Source organism: Pelophylax lessonae (genome assembly GCF_965119305.1).
Source record: "Pelophylax lessonae genome assembly, chromosome: 5".
Lineage (NCBI taxonomy): Eukaryota > Metazoa > Chordata > Amphibia > Anura > Ranidae > Pelophylax > Pelophylax lessonae.
In genome coordinates this window covers 237,721,844-237,740,845 of record NC_138772.1, presented here as the reverse complement: position 1 = coordinate 237,740,845, position 19,002 = coordinate 237,721,844, and the positions used below count along the sequence as shown (strand labels likewise).

Below are 19,002 nucleotides of genomic sequence, written 5' to 3'. Positions count from 1 at the left end.
GGAAAAGGACCTCCAAGGTGGTTTTCTCTGAAATACTGCCTGTACCTCGAGCCACACAGGAGAGGCAGAAGGAGCTTAGGGAAGTTAACAAGTGGCTGAGGAATTGGTGTAGGAAGGAGGGGTTTGGGTTCCTGGAGAACTGGGCTGACTTCTCAGTCGGCTACCGGCTCTTTAGTAAGGATGGGCTGCACCTTAATGGGGACGGTACAGCTCTTTTGGGGAGAAAGATGGCCACCGAGTTGGAGGGGCTTTTAAACTAGGAGACGGGGGGGGAGGGCTCAGAAATAGAATCAGTCAGGAGGGAGCAGAGGACTGAAGGCAGTTGTAGGGTCAATAGCGACAGTAGGTCAACAACATCAATTGGCGGGTCTGTGCGGGAGAACAGCAGACCAAACAGAAATAAACAAAACCGCCAATCACGTTTAACTTCCGTAAAACTAAGAGGGGTATATGCTAATGCCAGGAGCCTAGCTAATAAGATGGATGAGTTGGACATGTTAGTACATGAGGAGGACATAGACCTTGTGGGAATAACGGAGACTTGGTTCGACCCCTCACATGACTGGCTGGCCAATATCCAAGGGTATTCGGTGTACCGGAAGGACAGGGTTGGTAAAAGAGGGAGAGGGGTATGTCTCTATGTCAAGAACAATATAAAGGTGCTAGAAAGGAGTGACATTACGGATGGGATGAGCATGGATTTAGAATCTGTGTGGGTTGAACTCGATAGGGAAGAAGATAAGGGAAAAGTAGTTGTGGGGGTTTGCTATAGGCCACCTAACCAAGGGGAGGAGGTAGAGCTGGAATTTTTAGCACTAATAGGTAAAGCGGCAAAACTAGGATCAGTCATCATATTGGGGGACTTCAATTATCCCGACATTGACTGGGAAGAGGGGACTGCACACTCGCATAAGGCCCGGCTATTCACGGAAACCTTACAGGATAACTACATGTCGCAGTTGGTGGATTCCCCTACTAGAGAGAATGCTATCCTGGATCTATTGATCACTAATGACCCAGACAAAATCTCGGAGGTAGGAGTCCAGGACAACCTGGGCTCTAGCGATCACAGGATGATCACATTTAGTATAAATAACAATATAAAAAGGCAAGTGGGGAACATAAGAACCCTAAACTTCAGAAGGGCAGACTTTCCAAAATTGTACTCATTGATGGAAAGGGTAAACTGGGACCAAACCCTGGGATCACTGACCACAGAGGAAAAATGGGAATGCTTTAGAACAATATTAAGCAAAGGCATCTTGCAGTGCATTCCTGTGGGGAATAAATTTAGAAGAGACAAAGCCAAACCTGGCTGGCTAAACCGTAGCGTTAAAAAACTTATTAGGGGAAAAAAATTGGCCTTCAAGAAATATAAATCAGAGGGCACCGTATCGGCCTTCCAGCAATACAAGGAGGAAAATAAGAAGTGTAAACACGAAATCCAGATGGCTAAAATCAACTTTGAGAGACAAATAGCGGAGGATAGTAAAAAAAAACCCAAAGAAATTCTTTAAATATATCAACAGCAAAAAAACTAGGGCAGAGCATATTGCACACATAATTAGCGATGATGGGAGGATGGTTACAGAGGACACTGAAAAAGCAACCGTGCTGAATTCTTTTTTCTCGTCAGTCTTTACGCAGGAAAAGGAAGGGTACACTGACCATGACTGTATGGTTAGTAGTAATACACAGGACTTGCCACTATGGCTAACAGAGGGGGAAATCAGGGAAAGACTGGATAAACTTAACACAAACAAATCACCAGGCCCGGATGGCGTACATCCGAGAGTGCTCAAGGAACTCAGTATGGTTATATCTAGACCACTGTTCCTGATCTTTGCTGACAGTATTAGGACAGGAGATGTACCAGGGGATTGGAGGAAGGCTAACGTGATTCCGATATTCAAAAAGGGCCAGAGACATATCCCGGGAAATTATAGGCCTGTCAGTCTGACATCAATAATATGTAAACTTTTGGAGGGGATGATAAGGGACTATATCGTAGAGTATGCTAAAGACAACAACATCATCAGTAGTAACCAGCACGGGTTTACAAATGGGCGATCTTGTCAAACCAATCTCTTAGCATTCTACGAGGAAGTGAGCTGTGAGCTAGATAGGGGGAGACCAGTGGATGTGGTGTACTTGGATTTCGCTAAGGCGTTTGATACAGTTCCCCACAAGCGCTTAATTTATAAAATAAGGTCTGCAGGTATCGACAGCAGGGTTTGCTCTTGGATACGGAATTGGCTAAAAGGCCGTGTCCAAAGGGTAGTAATAAACAGCGCATACTCAGACTGGTCTGAGGTAGTAAGCGGGGTGCCCCAGGGCTCAGTCCTGGGACCAACCTTGTTCAATTTATTCATAAACAGCATTGAGGAAGGGATCAGTAGTTCGTTATCAGTTTTTGCAGATGACACAAAATTGGCCAGGGCAATAACTGCACAGCATGAAGCAGATATCCTACAGAATGACCTGGACAAAATTACGGAGTGGGCAACGACATGGCAAATGAGGTTTAATGTGGAGAAGTGTAAGGTTTTGCACTTGGGGACCAAAAACATAAAAACACAATACACGTTAGGAGGGGAACCCTTGGGGGAATCAAAAATGGAGAAAGATCTGGGAGTCTTAGTTGATGATAGATTAGGCAACAGCATGCAATGCCAAGCGGCAGCTTCCAAAGCCAACAGAATATTAGCATGCATAAAGAAAGGGATGTATTCCAGAGATAAGACTATAATCCTTCCACTTTATAAAACTCTGGTCCGACCGCATCTGGAGTATTCTGTCCAGTTCTGGTCGCCAGTCCTCAGGAGGGATGTGTTGGAGCTGGAGAAAGTCCAGAGAAGGGCAACTAAACTGATTAGGGGGTTGGAGGACCTTACCTATGAAGAGCGGCTGCAATCGCTCGATTTATTTTCCCTGGAGAAAAGACGTCTGAGAGGGGACATGATAGCAATTTATAAATATCTTAACCGCTTCCATACAGAGCAGTTAGACACCCTTCCTGCCCAGACCAATTTTCAGCTTTCAGCACTCTCACACTTTGAATGACAATTGCTCAGTCATGCTACACTATAACCAAACAAAATTTTTATCATTTTTTTCACACAAATAGAGCTTTCTTTTGGTGGTATTTGATCACAACTGGGGTTTTTTTTTTTTCGTGATATATGCAAAAAAAGAGCAAAAATTTTGAAAAAAAAACACTTTTTTTTAGTTTCAATTATGAAATTTTGCAAAAAATAAATTTTTCTTTATACATTTGGGCCAAAATGTATACTGCTACATGTCTCTGGTAAAATTAACCCAAATTAGTGTATATTATTTAGTCTGTGTGAAAGTTATTGAGTCTAGAAGCATGGTACCAATTGCTGAAAATTGATCACACCAGATGTACTGATGGCCTATCTCCTTTCTTGAGGCCCTGAAATGTCAGGACAGTACAAATACCGACCAAATGACCCCTTTTTGTAAAGTAGACAGTCCAAGGTATTTAGTAAGAGGCATGGTGAGTTTTTTGAAGTTGTAATTTTTTCCCACAATTCTTGGGAAAATGAAGAAAAAATTTTTTTTTCTTTTTTTTCCCACAAAGTTGTCAATTTATAAGCTATTTCTAACACATAGCATGTACACAGCAAAAATTACACCCAAAAATACATTCTGCTACTCCTTCCGAGTATGGCGATACCACATGTGTGAGACTTTTACACAGCCTGGCCACAAAAAGAGACTCCACGTCCAAGAAGCACATTCAGGCGTTCTAGGAGCATAAATACACATAAAACTTTCTTACTACCTATCACACTTTTCAAGGCCCTAGAGCACCAATACAATGGAAAAGTCCACAAAATGACCCCATTTTGGAAAGCAAACACTCCAACGTATATTCTATGAGGCATTATGGGTCGTTTGAACATATCATTTTTTTCCACAGGTTTTTGGAAAATGTGGGAAAAAAATGAAAACTTTTTTTTTTTACACAAAGTTGTCAATTTATAGGATATTCCTAACACATAGCATGTACACAGCAAAAATGACACCCCAAAATACATTCTGCCACTCCTCCTGAGTATGGCAATACCACATGTGTGAGACTTTTTCACAGCCTAGCCATATAGAGGGGCCGAACATCCAAGGAGCATCATCATGCATCCTAGCCACTTGCCTAGGCCTATTTTTGACATTTGGTGTTTACAAGCTAAAATCAGTTGTTTTGCTAGAAAACTGCTTAGAACCCCCAAACATTATATATTTTCTTTTTAGCAGAGACCCTAGAGAATAAAATGGAGATTATTGCACTATTTTTTATCACACCGTATTTGCGTAGCGGTCTTCCAAACGCAGTTTTTTTGGAAAAAATTCACTTTTTTTAATTAAAAAATAAGAAACCAGTAAAGTTAGCCCAATTTTTTTCCATAATGTGAAAGATAATGTTACGCCGAGTAAATAGATACCCAACATGTCATGTTTCAAAATTGCGCACGCTCACGGAATGGTGACAAACTTTGGTACTTAAAAATCCCCATAGGCGACAATTTAAAAATTTCTACAGGTTGCCATCTTTGAGTTACAGAGGAGGTCTAGGGCTCAAATTATTCCCCTTGCTCTAACGATCGCGGCGATACCTCACATGTGTGGTTTGAACACCGTTTACATATGTGGGCGGGGTTTCTGTATGCATTCGCTTCTGCGCGCGAGCTAACGGGGACAGGGCGCTTTAATTTTTTTTTTTTTTTTTTTTTACTATTTATTTTATTTATTATTTTTTATTTTTACACCGTTTAAAAAAAAAAAAAAAATTGATCATTTTTATTTCTATTAAAAGAAATGTAAATATTCCTCGTAATAGAAATAGGCACGACAGGACCTCTTTTTTGTGAGATCTGGGGTCAAAAAGTCCTCAGATCTCACAAGTACACTAAAAGATAGAAAAAAAAAAAAAAAAAAAATAATTATAATATAAAATGAAAAAAAAAAAAAAAAGGACCTTTAAACTGGTTGCTAGGCAACAACATTTTCCGTAGCTCCGGTCCTCCAAGACCATAGAGTCAAGTGAGGGCAAGCTTGCCCTCACTCGACATCCTGTCTGTGAGGATTCGGGACCGGATCGTTTTCCCCGCTGCCGGCGGGTCCGGTAAGCGGGGAAAAGGACCGGAACGCGTCGGGAGGGGGGGGGCGCCTCTTCCGCCATCCCGGAAGGGTGATCCCACGGCGAATCCGCCGCTGGGACCACCCTTATCGGAAAGCCAACCGTCCACCGTTTAAAAAAATACCAGGGTTATGGCAGCTATCTGCTACCATAACACCGGTATTTAGGTTTAAACGGACGACGTATATAAACCTTTTTGGACTTGGACATGGTGGCTGTATGAAGGGTGACAGGTACTCGGGTACTTTGTTGGGCAGGTGACAGGTACTCTGGTACTGATGAGCAGGTGGCAGGTACTCGGGTACTCCGATAGGCAGGTGACAGGTACTCGGGTACTCTGATGGGCAGGTGTCAGGCAGGTGATAGGTACTGATGAGTAGTACTCACTGACTGATAGGTGATAGGTGATACTGTACTGATGGGTACTGATGATCAGTACTGATACGTGATAGGTACTGATGAGTACTGATGAGTAGTGATGGGTACTGATGAGCAGGCGGCAAGTACTTGGGTACTTCAGGCGTCAGGTACTCTGATGAGCAGGTGGAAGGTACTCGGGTACTCTGATGGGTAGGTGACAGGTACTCAGGTACTCTGATGACGGGTACTCCGTTGACAGGTACTCAAAGTACCCGAGTACCTGTCATCAGAGTACCCGAGTACCCGTCATCAGAGTACCCGAGTACCTGTCATCAGAGTACCCGTCATCAGAGTACCCGAGTACCTGTCAGAGTACCCGAGTACCCGTCATCAGAGTACCCGAGTACCCGTCATCAGAGTACTTGAGTACCTGTCATCAGAGTACCCGAGTACCTGTCATCAGAGTACCCGAGTACCCGTCATCAGAGTACCCGAGTACCTGTCATCAGAGTACCCGAGTACCCGTCATCAGAGTACCCGAGTACCTGTCATCAGAGTACCCGAGTACCCGTCATCAGAGTACCCGAGTACCCGTCAGAGTACCCGAGTACCTGTCATCAGAGTATCCGTCATCAGAGTACCCGAGTACCTGTCATCAGAGTACCCGAATACCTGTCACCAGCCCATCAGAGTACCCGAGTACCTGTCATCTGAGTACCTGATGACAGGTACTCGGGTACTTTGATGGGCTAGTGACAGGTGCTCTTTATTGGGGGGGGGGCAATCAGTGTGTTTTGGGGTGCACTGTAGTTGGTAACTAGCTGTTACCACAATCTCCTCCTCACACAGGATCAGTGTGTGAGGAGGAGAACACGGTGACAGCTAGTTACCGTGTTCTCTGTTGACATTTGTGACCGGCTGTGATTGGACACAGCCGGTCACGTGGTAAAGAGCCAATTTCATTGGCTCTTTACCTAGATCGGGGATCGACTCTGTCCGAGGGACGAGCCTCGTCCCCGATCGCTGCTCTGCGCGCCCCCGGGGGCGCGCATTGCAGAGAGAACGAGCGGCTCGTGCTGGAACCGCTCATGTGATCGGCTGTGATTGACACAGCCGATCACGTGGTAAACAGCCAATTTCTATTGGCTGTTTACCTTGATCAGTGATGGGCTATGTCCGAGGGACGAGCCTCATCCCTGATCGCGCCGCTGCGCGCCGCCGGGGGCGCGCAGTAGCAGCTAGAACGGGCCGACGTCATATGACGGCGGCCCGGATCTAGACAACCACCTTGCCGACGTCATTTTACATGACTCGGTAAGGAAGTGGTTAATGGGGATCTCAGCTTAGAAGAAAAGCTGTTCATTCGAAGGAATTGCATGAGGACTCGAGGACATACAATGCGATTAGAGGAGAAGCGTTTTAACCTCAGGCAACGTGGGGGGTTCTTTACTGTTAGGGCTACAAGATTGTGGAATTGTCTACCACAAGAGGTGGTTTCTGCGGGTAGTATGGTGACTTTCAAAAGACTCTTAGACTTACATCTCAAGGATCAGGAGATTGAGGGCTATGTTAGATGATTACAGTCACACACACCTACACAGGTTGAACTGGATGGACTATTGTCTTTATTCAACCTCACCTACTGTGTAACTATGTAACATGTACAGACACAGACTAGGCCGCAATTTAATATCTTTCTTTCCCCTAAATGGGTGTTTATTGAATAGCAGAATAGAACAACAGTATCCAAAGGGTGTATCTCCCACGTACAGATACAGACTAGGCCGCAATTTAATATTTTTCCCTTAAATGGGTGTTTATTGACTAGCAGAATAGAACAACGGTATCCAACGGATGTATCTCACAGTAAAATATGCAGACTGGCCGCAATTTTTTTTCCCCTAAATGGGTTTTTATTGAAAAGCGGAATAGAACAATATGCAACGGGTGTATCTCACAGTACAATATGCAGACTAGGCCGCAATTAAATTTTTTTTCCCTAAATGGGTGTTTATTGAATAGCGAAATAGAACAACAGTTTCAAAGGGTGTATCTCCCAGTAACGTATGAATGAAACATTTTTATTTTTCCCTTAAATTGTTGATTTTTGAATAGCAGATTAGAACAGCAGTGTCTAAACACTGTATGTCACAGTAAAATATGAAGGAAAAATGTTTTCTTTTTTAAATCCATATTAAGCAGACACATATGCACAGAGCTTGCATTACATGGCTGCTACACGCCGCACACCTAACAGGTTGGATACTGTTGTTGTTCTATTCTGCTATTGAGTAAAAGAAAACCCATTTGAATGAAAACCTGAAAAATAATTTTTTTCCCCTTAAATTGTTGATTTTTGAATAGCAGATTAGAAGAGCAGTGTCTAGCACTGTATGTCACAGTAAAATATGAAGGAAAAACGTTTTTTTTTTTTTTTTAAATCCATATTAAGCAGACACATATGCACAGAGCTTGCATTACATGGCTGCTACACGCCGCACACCTAACAGGTTGGATACTGTTGTTGTTCTATTCCGCTATTGAGTAAAACAAACCCATTTGAATGAAAACCTGAAAAATAATTTTTTCCCCTTAAATTGTTGATTTTTGAATAACAGATTAGAACAGCAGTGTCTAAACACTGTATTTTACTGTAAAATATGAAGGGAAATTTTTTTTTTTTTAAATTCATATTAAGCAGACACATATGCACTGAGCTTGCATTACATGGCTGCTACACGCCGCACGCCGCCCACCTAACAGACTGATAAAAGTTTTTTTTTTTTTCTCCCTCCTCCTCACTGGGCTCAGGTCAGGGCAAAAAAATTGTGCACTGCACCCCCACACAATAAAATTGATGTAGATCGCTGTCTGATTAAATAAGATTCTTCCTATTCTTTCCCTGAAAGCAATCTCCAGCCTGCCCCTACAATAATCTCTCCCTCAGCAGCATCAGGAACCTCTCCCTACAGTAGTTAGAGCAGAGTGACGTGCGGCGCTATGTCACTCCAGCTTATATAGAGGCTGGGTCACATGCTGCACTGGCCTACTAATGGCATGGCTGTGATGGCTTCTAAGGGCACACTAGTTAAACGCTTGTTGATTGTTGTGTTGTTGAAACCGCGCCATTAAAACCGCGCCAAAACATTAAAACCATGCCAAAACATGAAATAAGATTACCGAACAACGGACTGTATCCCGAATATACAGTAAAATGTTCGGGTCCGTGTCTCGGTACCGAACACCCAAAAGTCCGGTACGATCCCGAGCAATACAGTCCGGGTTCGCTCAACCCTAGTTTTAATCATAAACTTTCTGGAATATATTGTTTATCTCTATATAAAAACCATGTTAAGTGGAACTGGAAATATAATGTAAATGAAACAGAAACCTGCTTGTTGTGTGCTAAGGAATATCAAATGTGCCAATATATCTGAAACATTTGTTACATTAAGAAAGGTCTCACAAGTTGTTTTTAATAAATCATAATAAATTGTAAATGTCTGTATTTTGCCTTCCTGCTGCAGGCTGCTCCCTGCAGGGTGCAGTAAGTGAAATGAATATATAACTACCATTTATATATATTTTTTTTGCTTTAAGACCATCATCACAGAGAAAAAAGTTTGAACAGGAGCTAAATGCACGGATGATTCAAACTATTGATGGGATAAATGCTCAAAAGTAAGTATTATTTAACTCATTTACATATTACCCTCTTTTTTAACAGTACTTTACTGTCTACGTAGACCATTTGCATTAGTCAATGCACCAAAGGGGCTTACACTCTAATGTCCTTACTGCAGGAAAATATCCACATTTACAGTATGCCCTTAATCTTGTTTGTGAAAATCAAATAAGCAGTATGTATATATATATAAATATATATATATATATATATATAAAATATATATATATATATATATATATATATATATATATATATGTATACTTTTTTTTTATTGTCGAACCACACCTGTCTTTAGGTCAGGGAATGAAGGGAAATGTTACATATAGTTATAGAGCGGTAAATACTTGACAGAGGTTCTAAAGGTTCACTACCCTATTAAAAAAGATGCTTTTATTGTTCTCTCTGTCCATGTAGGAGAAAGACCACACATGGATGGTAAGTGGAGCGTAACCTTATCACAGCAGGGAAGGTGGCCAGAGTAATTTAGTACATCCGATTGGGTGCAGATTGTTGCTACTGTATGTACACATTATGTTAGTGGCTTGTTAAAATACACCCAATAATACTTTACTAAAAGGTTATTTAAGAGATTTGTTAGATTAGCTGTCTGCCATTAGAGATATCATTTGTTTATACATTCACACAGCTGTCCATATTAGACCTAGGCCTTTGGGATGTGGTTGGATAGGTCTAGAGGGTGATTGCTGGGTAGGTCTGTACTGATTTAACCTTCTGGTGGTTCTCATTCTGCTTCATCAGCACCTGATTTTTTTGCCTTGCTTCTGGGTTTGTCTCCTGGGTTTCGCTGCTTTTCACCTGGCCCTGAATTATGGGAAAAAAAGATAACAACCTCACTTCTAGGGTAGTAAGGCCAAATCTGAAAATATAATGACATAACAGAGGAATTGCACTTACAAACACTGGTCTTCATGCCAGCAGACTGAGAGTAATTGATACTGGGGTTGGTCAATTCCACAGTTACCCTGTACACACACAAAATTGCTGCCACCACCTGTTTCTTTTTTTTTTTTTTTTTAACAGGAACGCATGCTGTTCACAGAGTCCATTATAACAACCCTGACCTTTAACCACTTGCCCACTAGGCAACTAAACTCCATTCCTAACCAGGACAATTTTTAGCTTTCAGTGATCTCACATTTACATGAATGACAATTACTCAATCATGCAAAACTGTTTCCATATGAAATATTTGTCCTTTTTTTCATACAAACAGAGCTTTCTTTTGGTGATATTCAAATGCCACTTGGGTTTTCTTTTGCGCTATAAATGAAAAAAAAAAAGAACATTTTGTAAAAAAAAAAAATGCATTTTTTTTGTTTCTGTTTATACATTTTGTAAATTTGTATTTTTTTTCATACATTTTGGCCAAAAATTATACTGCTACATTTCTTTGGTAAAAATAACCCAAATAAGTGTATATTATTTGGTCTTGGTGAAGGTATAGAGTTTACAAGCTATGGTGGTGGCAACCATTGAAAATTGATCACGCCTGATCACACCTGATGTACTGACAGCTAGTGATGAGCCGAACAACCGCGAACAGAGGAAAGGTTTGTTCGAACAAATGAACCACATTGAAGTCTAATGGACTTAAACCTCGAAAATCAAGCTGCCTCATTTTGAAGGCTTAAATGCAAGTTATTGCCCCAAAAAAGTGTATGGGGGTCCAGGTCCTGACCTGGGGAACATGTAGCAATGAAAAAAAAGTTTTTAAAAATAATCGTTTTTAAAGGAGCATTTATTTACTGATTTTAATGAGGTTTAAAGTGAAACTATAAAAATGAAAAATTCCTTCAAATATCATGCCTGGAGGGTCCCCTGAATGTGCCTGTAAAGTAGTGCATCTCTACGATGTATGTAGCCTGCTGCAGCAATACTGACATTTCTAAAGCAAAAAATGTCATATACAAATATACATACAAATTTCAAATCGCATGTACTTGTCATACGGGTGCAGAAAAATTGGGCCTTGTTTGTTGGTGGTGCCTGAACACCGTAAACACTCGCAGTTACTCTTGCTGGGCACAGGAACGGGCTCTGCTGCTAAAAAATACATACAAATTTGAAATTACATGTACTTGTCATACAGGTGCCCAAAAATTGGGCCTTTGCTGTTGGTGATGCCTGAACACTGTAACCAAGGTCTCACAGTTACTCTTGCTGGTTTCAGGAACGGGACCTGCTGGTAAGAATTCCATACAAATTTGAAATTGCATGTGCTATACAAGTGCTAAAAATTGGGCCTTTGCCGTATGTGGTGCCTGAACACCGTAACTAAGCCCTCACAATTACTCTTGCTGGGTGCAGGAGTAGGACCTGCTGGTAAGAATTCCATACAAATTTGAAATTGCATGTGCTATACAAGTGCCAAAAATTGGGCCTTTGCCGTAGGTGGTGCCTAAACACCGCAACCAAGGCCTCGCAGTTAGTCTTGCTGGGAGCACAAGCAGGACCTGCTGGTAAGAATTCCATGCAAATTTGAAATTGCATGTGCTATACAAGTGCCAAAAATTAGGCCTTTGCCGTAGGTAGTGCCTGAACACCGCAACCAAACCCTCGCAGTTACTGTTGCTGGGAGCAGGAACGGGACCTGCTGGTAAGAATTCCATACAAATTTGAAATTGCATGTACTATACAAGTGCCAAAAATTGGGCCTTTGCCGTAGGTGGTGCCTGAACACCGTAACCAAGGCCTTGCAGTTACTGTTGCTGGGAGCAGCAACGGGACCTGCTGGTAAGAATTTCATACAAATTTGAAATTGCATGTCCTATATAAGTGCCAAAAATTGGGCCTTTGCTGTAGGTGGTGCCTGAACACCATAACCAAGGCCTTGCAATTACTCTTGCTGGGTGCAGAAACAGGACCTGCTGGTAAGAATTCCATGCAAATTTGAAATTGCATGTACTACACAGGTGCCAAAAATTGGGCCTTTGGTGTTTGTGGTGCCTGAACACCATAAACCCTCACAGTTAGCAAGGCACAGGGACAGGGCCTGCTGTTAAAAATGACATACAACATTTAAATTGTATGCACCTGTCATACAAGTGCAGAAAAATTAGGCCTTGGGGGTTGGTAGTGATCTAAACCAAAAACATTGTTGGAAGCTAGCAGAATAAAGGTAGAGGAATAGGATAGGCAGCATATGCAATCTTCAAGGGATTTCAGACCCCTAGCAAATTCAATCAGTTACATCAGCATCAGGGGCCTGATAGCTCTTGTTGATCCAGGAGTGGTTCATTTTGATAAAAGTCAGCTGGTCAATAGAGTCTGTGGATAGACGCACTCTTTTGTCTGTCACAAAAACTCGAGCAGCACTGAACGTCTGTTCAGAAAGCACACTGGAAGCAAGTCAGGCCAGTAGCTCCATTGCATATTGAGCAAGTTCTGGCCAGTGGTCCATCCTCAAGACCCAGTAAGCCAGTGGATGCGCAGCTGGAAAGGTCTCCAAGTCTGCTTTTGCGCTTAGATAATCATGCACCATATGATGGAGACGCTGCTGATGGTTGCTTAAACCTAACAGCCCTGGGTGCTGCTGAGGACAAAAGAACTGTTTAAAGGCATCGGTCAGCCGGCTACCTTCTCCACCGATCCTCCTTTGGCTGAACGTTGCCTCAGAAACATGTCCAGAGAATGTTGACCTCCCAGTGTCTGGAAAGGCGGTACACAATTTTTTTTTCAGGCCTCCTCAAGATGTTTCATCCTCTGCTCCCTCTGCGAAGGCTGGATGAGCTCTGCAACTTTACCCTTGTAATGCGGATCAAGAAGGGTTGCCAACCAGTAATTATCCCTCTCCTTGATAGCGTGAATCCTCTGGGTCCTTTCACAGGCTTTGCAGACTCAGGGAGCCCATGCAATGTACGTTGGTGGAGCCATGAGCTTCTGAGTCCTCTGGGTCACTAAGGATGACATTGTCAGCAGGAGCAAAGTCTCCCCAACCACCTACAACTCCTGTGGTTTCGGGGAAATCAAGCATGGAAGCCTGGGTATCTGCTCAAGAAACGCTACACCACCAGATTCAGAACATGTGCCAAGCATGGAACATGTGTCAAGTGTCCCTGTCGGAGAACAGAGAGAAGGTGGTGCCATTATCGCATACAACCATTCCTGGCTCAAGCTGTCGTGGCGTCAACCATCTCTGAGTCTGCCCCTGCAGAGCTGACAGAATCTCTGCACCGGTGTGACCCCTATCCCCTAGACAGACCAACTTAACCACAGCATGGCATCTTTTAGCCTGACTGCTTGAATAGCCCCTTGAACGCTTAGGCAGCACTGCTGCTACAGAGGACGATTGAGCAGAAGAGGACATGGAGGAGGATGGGGAGGAGGAGGTGATGGTGGAGTAGCCAGATGTGGCAGAACCAGCATCAGCTTTTGGGAGGCGTGAGGCAAAACAAGCTGCAATACCGAATCCTGTCCTACATCCTTCCCAGCTGCCAGCAGAGTTACCCAGTGCGCGGTGAAAGAAATGTAACGTCCCTGTTCATGCCTGCTGGACCAAGAGTCAGCAGTAATGTGCACCTTCCTGCTGACCGCTTTTTCCAATGAGGCCAAAACACTACCTTCCACATGACGGTAGAGAGCCGGAATGGCCTTACGCAAAAAGAAATGCCTTTTTGGGACCTGCCACTGTGGTGCAGCACATTCCACAAATTCGCAAAAGGGAGCCGAGTCTACCAGATGAAAAGGCAGCAGCTGTAATGCTAGCAATTCGGCCAAGCTAGCATTAAGAAGCGGAGCATGTGATGGCTGGGACAGTATTTCTTTCTACGGTTCAAATACTGGGGTAGTGAAATTTGCCTGCTGCTCAAATCAAGAGGTGGTGTACTGCTAGCAGATTGGGTGCAAGTCTCTGTGCCAATGTATGCTTGTTTTGATCTGGTGCCTCTTTCAGGTGCTGTTGCCAATGGACTGCATGGCAGGTCGTCATATGCCTTGTCAAGCATGTGGTGCCCAAGCGGCTGGTGTTCTGGCCATGCTTGATCCACTTTAAAACAGATATTACAAACAGCAACGCTGCGGTCTACTGCACAGATGCTGAAAAAAGCCCACACTAATGAACTTTTGGAGTCCATGGGAATTTTGCAGCAACCTGCACCTGTGAAGCTCTGTGCTGTGAGGCAATAGATTGGCTACTGCTATGGCGGCCACTGGAGCACATCCTGCCTCGTTGGAGTTGTGCGTCCTTATCATCCCCCCCTTCTCCTCTATCCTGTCAGGCACCCAAGTACAGTCAGTGACCTCATAATCCCCTCCCTCCTCGTCACTGGAGCAAACTTGGCAATATGCTTCAGCTGTGGCAACATGACTACTGGTTTCTTGTCCATCGTTGTCATCCACTCTCTCTAGGCTCACATTATTCCCTTCATCAACCTGGGAACCAACATCACAGCTTTCAAATTGCTGACGCATCCTCCAGGAGCATGTCACTGACACTATGATCAAATAGTGCAGGTGACTCCTCCATGCATGATGGTGAGGCAACTGAAGGAGTAGCTGTGGAGAAAAAGCCTGTGGAACGGGCCGCTATGGCAGCTGTGGTGGAAGGCAAACTTCTGGGAGCGTGGGTGTCAGAGGAAGAGGAGGATGAGGACAGCTTATTAATCCACTCCACCAACTCTTCCACATGTTGTGGCTGAATAGCACGGGCAGCACCAGAAATAAAGGACAGGCGTTCCCCCCCCCTGCAGAGGATGCATTATGTCAACTGTGACCACCACTTTTCACAACAGACAGACAGGCTGCTTGCCCTCTTTTTGTGGCCTGTGAGCGTCGGCCTCTCCTTGTCGGCCATTCGGACATAATGTTGATACAGATCAATATAGAGTATATGCAACTGACCAATACATACTCAATGACCTGATATGATGCAATTGATAGCCCTATAGATGAGCTGTGGTGGTTATAGATGTACGCAAGTAACCGATTAACAATACTCTCACTGATATCTGATGTAATCCATAATCCTATAGATGGATGATCTGTGATCTATAGAATGTTTCACAACTGACCAATGAATACTCTGAATTATATCTGAAGTGATCTATAATCAAATAGGTCTGTGAATATTGTAGAATGTTCCACAACTGACCAATGAATACTCTGACTGATATCTAAAGGGATCGATAATCCAATAGGTCTGTGAATATTATAGAATGTTCCACAACTGACCAATGAATACTCTGACTGATATCTGAAGTGATCTATAAACAAATAGGTCTGTGAATATTATAGAATGTACCACAACTGACCAATGAATACTCTGACTGATATCTGAAGTGATCTATAATCAAATAGGTCTGTGAATATTATAGAATGTTCCACAACTGACCAATGAATACTCTGACTGATATCTGAAGTGATCTATAATCAAATAGGTCTGTGAATATTATAGAATGTTCCACAACTGACCAATGAATACTCTGACTGGTATCTGAAGAGATCTTTAATCAAATAGGTCTGTGAATATTATAGAATGTTCCACAACTGACCAAAGAATACTCTTAAGGCCGGTTCACACTTGTGCGATACGGGAAGGCTGCGAATTCGCAGCCTGTTACCGCATCTCATCCGCACAAGAGGCAGTTCATACTGCCATATGCGATACGCAGGGGGTGTCAATTAAATGTTAATGACACCCCCAGTTTGATCGCATATCGCAGTGCGATCTGAAAGTTCTCACAGGATCGGATCGCACAAATGTGAACCACTGTGCGATCCGATCCTGATGCGGCTGAAAAAATGCCTCCTGTGCGTCTTTGGTGCGGGTGCAGTGCGAATTGCAGCCATACAAAGTGTATGGCTGAATTCGCATCCGCACAGGAGTTCGCATGTAATGAAGGAGCAGTGCGCTCCGAATTACATGCGATCTACGCAGCTGCACATATGTGGACCAGCACTTACTGATATCTGAAGTGATCTATAATCAAATAGGTCTGTGAATATTATAGAATGTTCCACAACTGACCAATGAATACTCTGACTGATATCTGAAGTGATCTATAATCAAAGGCAAGAGGGGAACATAAGAACCCTAAACTTCAGAAGGGCAAACTTTCCCAAATTGTGCTCAATGGTGGAAAGGGTAAACTGGGACCAAACCTTAGGAACACTGACCACAGAGGAAAATGGGAATGCTTTAGGAACATATTAAATAAATGCATCTCGCAGTGCATTCCTATGGGAAATACATTTAGAAGAGACCAAGCCAAACCTGGCTGGCTAAACCCTAATATTAAAAAACTTGTTAGGGGTAAAAAAAAATTGGCCTTCAAGAAATATAAATCAGAAGGCACAGTATCGGCTTTCCAAGCAATACAAGGAGGCAAATAAGAAAAGTAAATACGAAATCAAAATGGCTAAAATCAACTTTGAGAGACAAATACCGGAGGATAGTAAAAAGAACCCAAAGAAATTCTTTAAATAGATCAACAGCAAAAAACTAGGGCAGAGCATATTGCACACATAATTAATGATGATGGGATGATGGTTACTAGGGCTGCTGAATATAATCGAAAGATCGATGCATCGCGATTCGACCCTTCGCGATTCTGCATCGATGCGGGTTGCCGACATAATCGATTAGGAAATGACGTCATCAGCCGCGGCCACGCCCTATCGCGCAAAGGGAGAAAAAGTCACAAGATCGGCAGCGGATTGGTGGGTTAGTGGCGGGAGCTTAATAAAAAGGCTCCGCCCCTCCCCTTCCGTCTCTTTGACCCGGGCCGAGGCGCAGCAAGACATTCCCCACGTGTATCGGCGTCCCACCTGCGGCCTTGCAGCCAAGAAGCCAGCCAGCCAAGCCACAAGCCAGAAGCCAGTCCACACTCCACAGCACAGGAGCGAGGAGCCCCAAGTGCGTCCCCATTGCAGCCAGCCAGCGCCGCCAGCCTCACCGTAGCCGACCGTCCCAGGCCCAGCCGCCGCCACTGCCAGTGACGCCAGCCGCCCGCCACAGAGCAGCACAGCACCTGTCCTCCTCTGCAATGCAGTGCACAACAACCCACACAGTCACACAGCAGCAGGTATGTACTAGTCCGAACAAATAATTGTATAATCATGACATTCATGGGGGTCTCGTCTGTATCTCTGGGGGATGTTACATAGTTACATATAGTAGATGAGGTTGAATAAAGACAACAGTCCATCCAGTTCAACCTGTGTAGGTGTGTGTGGCTGTAATCATCTCACATACCCCTGAATGTTCTGATCCTTGAGATGTAAGTCTAAGAGTCTTTTGAAAGCCACCATACTACCCGCAGAAACCACCTCTTGTGGTAGAGAATTCCACAATCTTGTAGCCCTAACAGTAAAGAACCCCCCACGTTGCCTGAGGTTAAAACGCTTCTCCTCTAATCGCATTGTATGCCCTCGAGTCCTCATGCAATCCCTTCGAATGAACAGCTTTTTTTCTAAGCTGGGATCCCCATTAAGATATTTATAAATTGCTATCATGTCCCCCCTCAGACGTCTCTTCTCCAGGGAGAATAAATCGAGCGATTGTAGACGCTCTTCATAGTCAAGGTCCTCCAACCCCCTAATTAGTTTAGTTGCCCTTCTCTGGACTCTCTCCAGCTCCAACACATCCCTCCTGAGGACTGGCGACCAGAACTGGACAGAATACTCCAGATGCGGTCGGACCAGAGTTTTATAAAGTGGAAGGATTATAGTCTTATCTCTGGAATACATCCCTTTCTTTATGCATGCTAATATTCTGCTGGCTTTGGCAGCTGCCGCTTGACATTGCATGCTGTTGCCTAATCTATCATCAACCAAGACTCCCAGATCCTTCTACATTTTTGATTCCCCCAAGGGTTCCCCTCCTAACGTGTATTGTGTTTTTATGTTTTTAGTCCCCAAGTGCAAAACCTTACACTTCTCCACGTTAAACCTCATTTACCATGTCGTTGCCCACTCTGTAATTTTGTCCAGGTCATTCTGTAGGATATCTGCTTCATGCTGTGCAGTTATTGCCCTGGCCAATTTTGTGTCATCTGCAAAAACTGATAACGCACTACTGATCCCGTCCTCAATGCTGTTTATGAATAAATTGAACAAGGTTGGTCCCAGGACTGAGCCCTGGGGCACCCCGCTTACAACCTCAGACCAGTCTGAATATGCGCTGTTTATTACCACCCTTTGGACACGCCCTTTAAGCCAATTCCGTATCCAAGAGCAAACTCTGCTGTCGATACCTGCAGACCTTATTTTATAAATTAAGCGCTTGTGGGGAACTGTATCAAACGCCTTAGCGAAATCCAAGTACACCACATCCACTGGTCTCCCCCTATCTAGCTCACAGCTCACCTCCTCGTAGAATGCTAAGAGATTGGTTTGACAAGAACGCCCATTTGTAAACCCGTGCTGATTACTGCTGATGATGTTGTTGTCTTTAGCAAACTCTACGATATAGTCCCTTATCATCCCCTCCAGAAGTTTACATACTATTGATGTCAAACTGACAGGCCTATAATTTCCCGGGATGTCTGATGGGGGGGGCTGGGACAGGGGACGGTCGGTCGGGGCCCGGGGGTACTGTTCTGCTGTGGCAGTCTGGCAGCCAGGGGGGCTCTCTCTGAGTGTCAGTGGGGGCCTGGGGGTCTCTGTCAGTGTCAGCTGTGGGGGTCTGGGCAAGGGGGGGACTCACTCAGTGTTTGTCAGTGCTGTGGGGGATTGGGGAAGGTGTGGGACAGTGGGACATCCAGGTCTCTGTCAGTGTGTCCGGCTGTCAGCTCAGCTGTGGGGGGAGGGGGGGTCTCTGTCAGTGTCACTGTCA

General features: G+C 43.9%; 1 protein-coding gene across 1 annotated transcript in view; it reads left to right on the top strand.

Moving 5' to 3' along the window:
• ADCY2 (adenylate cyclase 2) overlaps positions 1-19,002 on the top strand; it is a gene marked incomplete at both ends in the record, with an annotated part of 1,451,075 nt that overhangs the window by 806,436 nt on the left and 625,637 nt on the right. Inside the window, one exon of the mRNA XM_082258935.1 lies at positions 9,122-9,202. Coding sequence (XP_082115061.1) covers positions 9,122-9,202 — 81 coding nt within the window. The remainder of the gene's footprint in view (positions 1-9,121; positions 9,203-19,002) is intronic.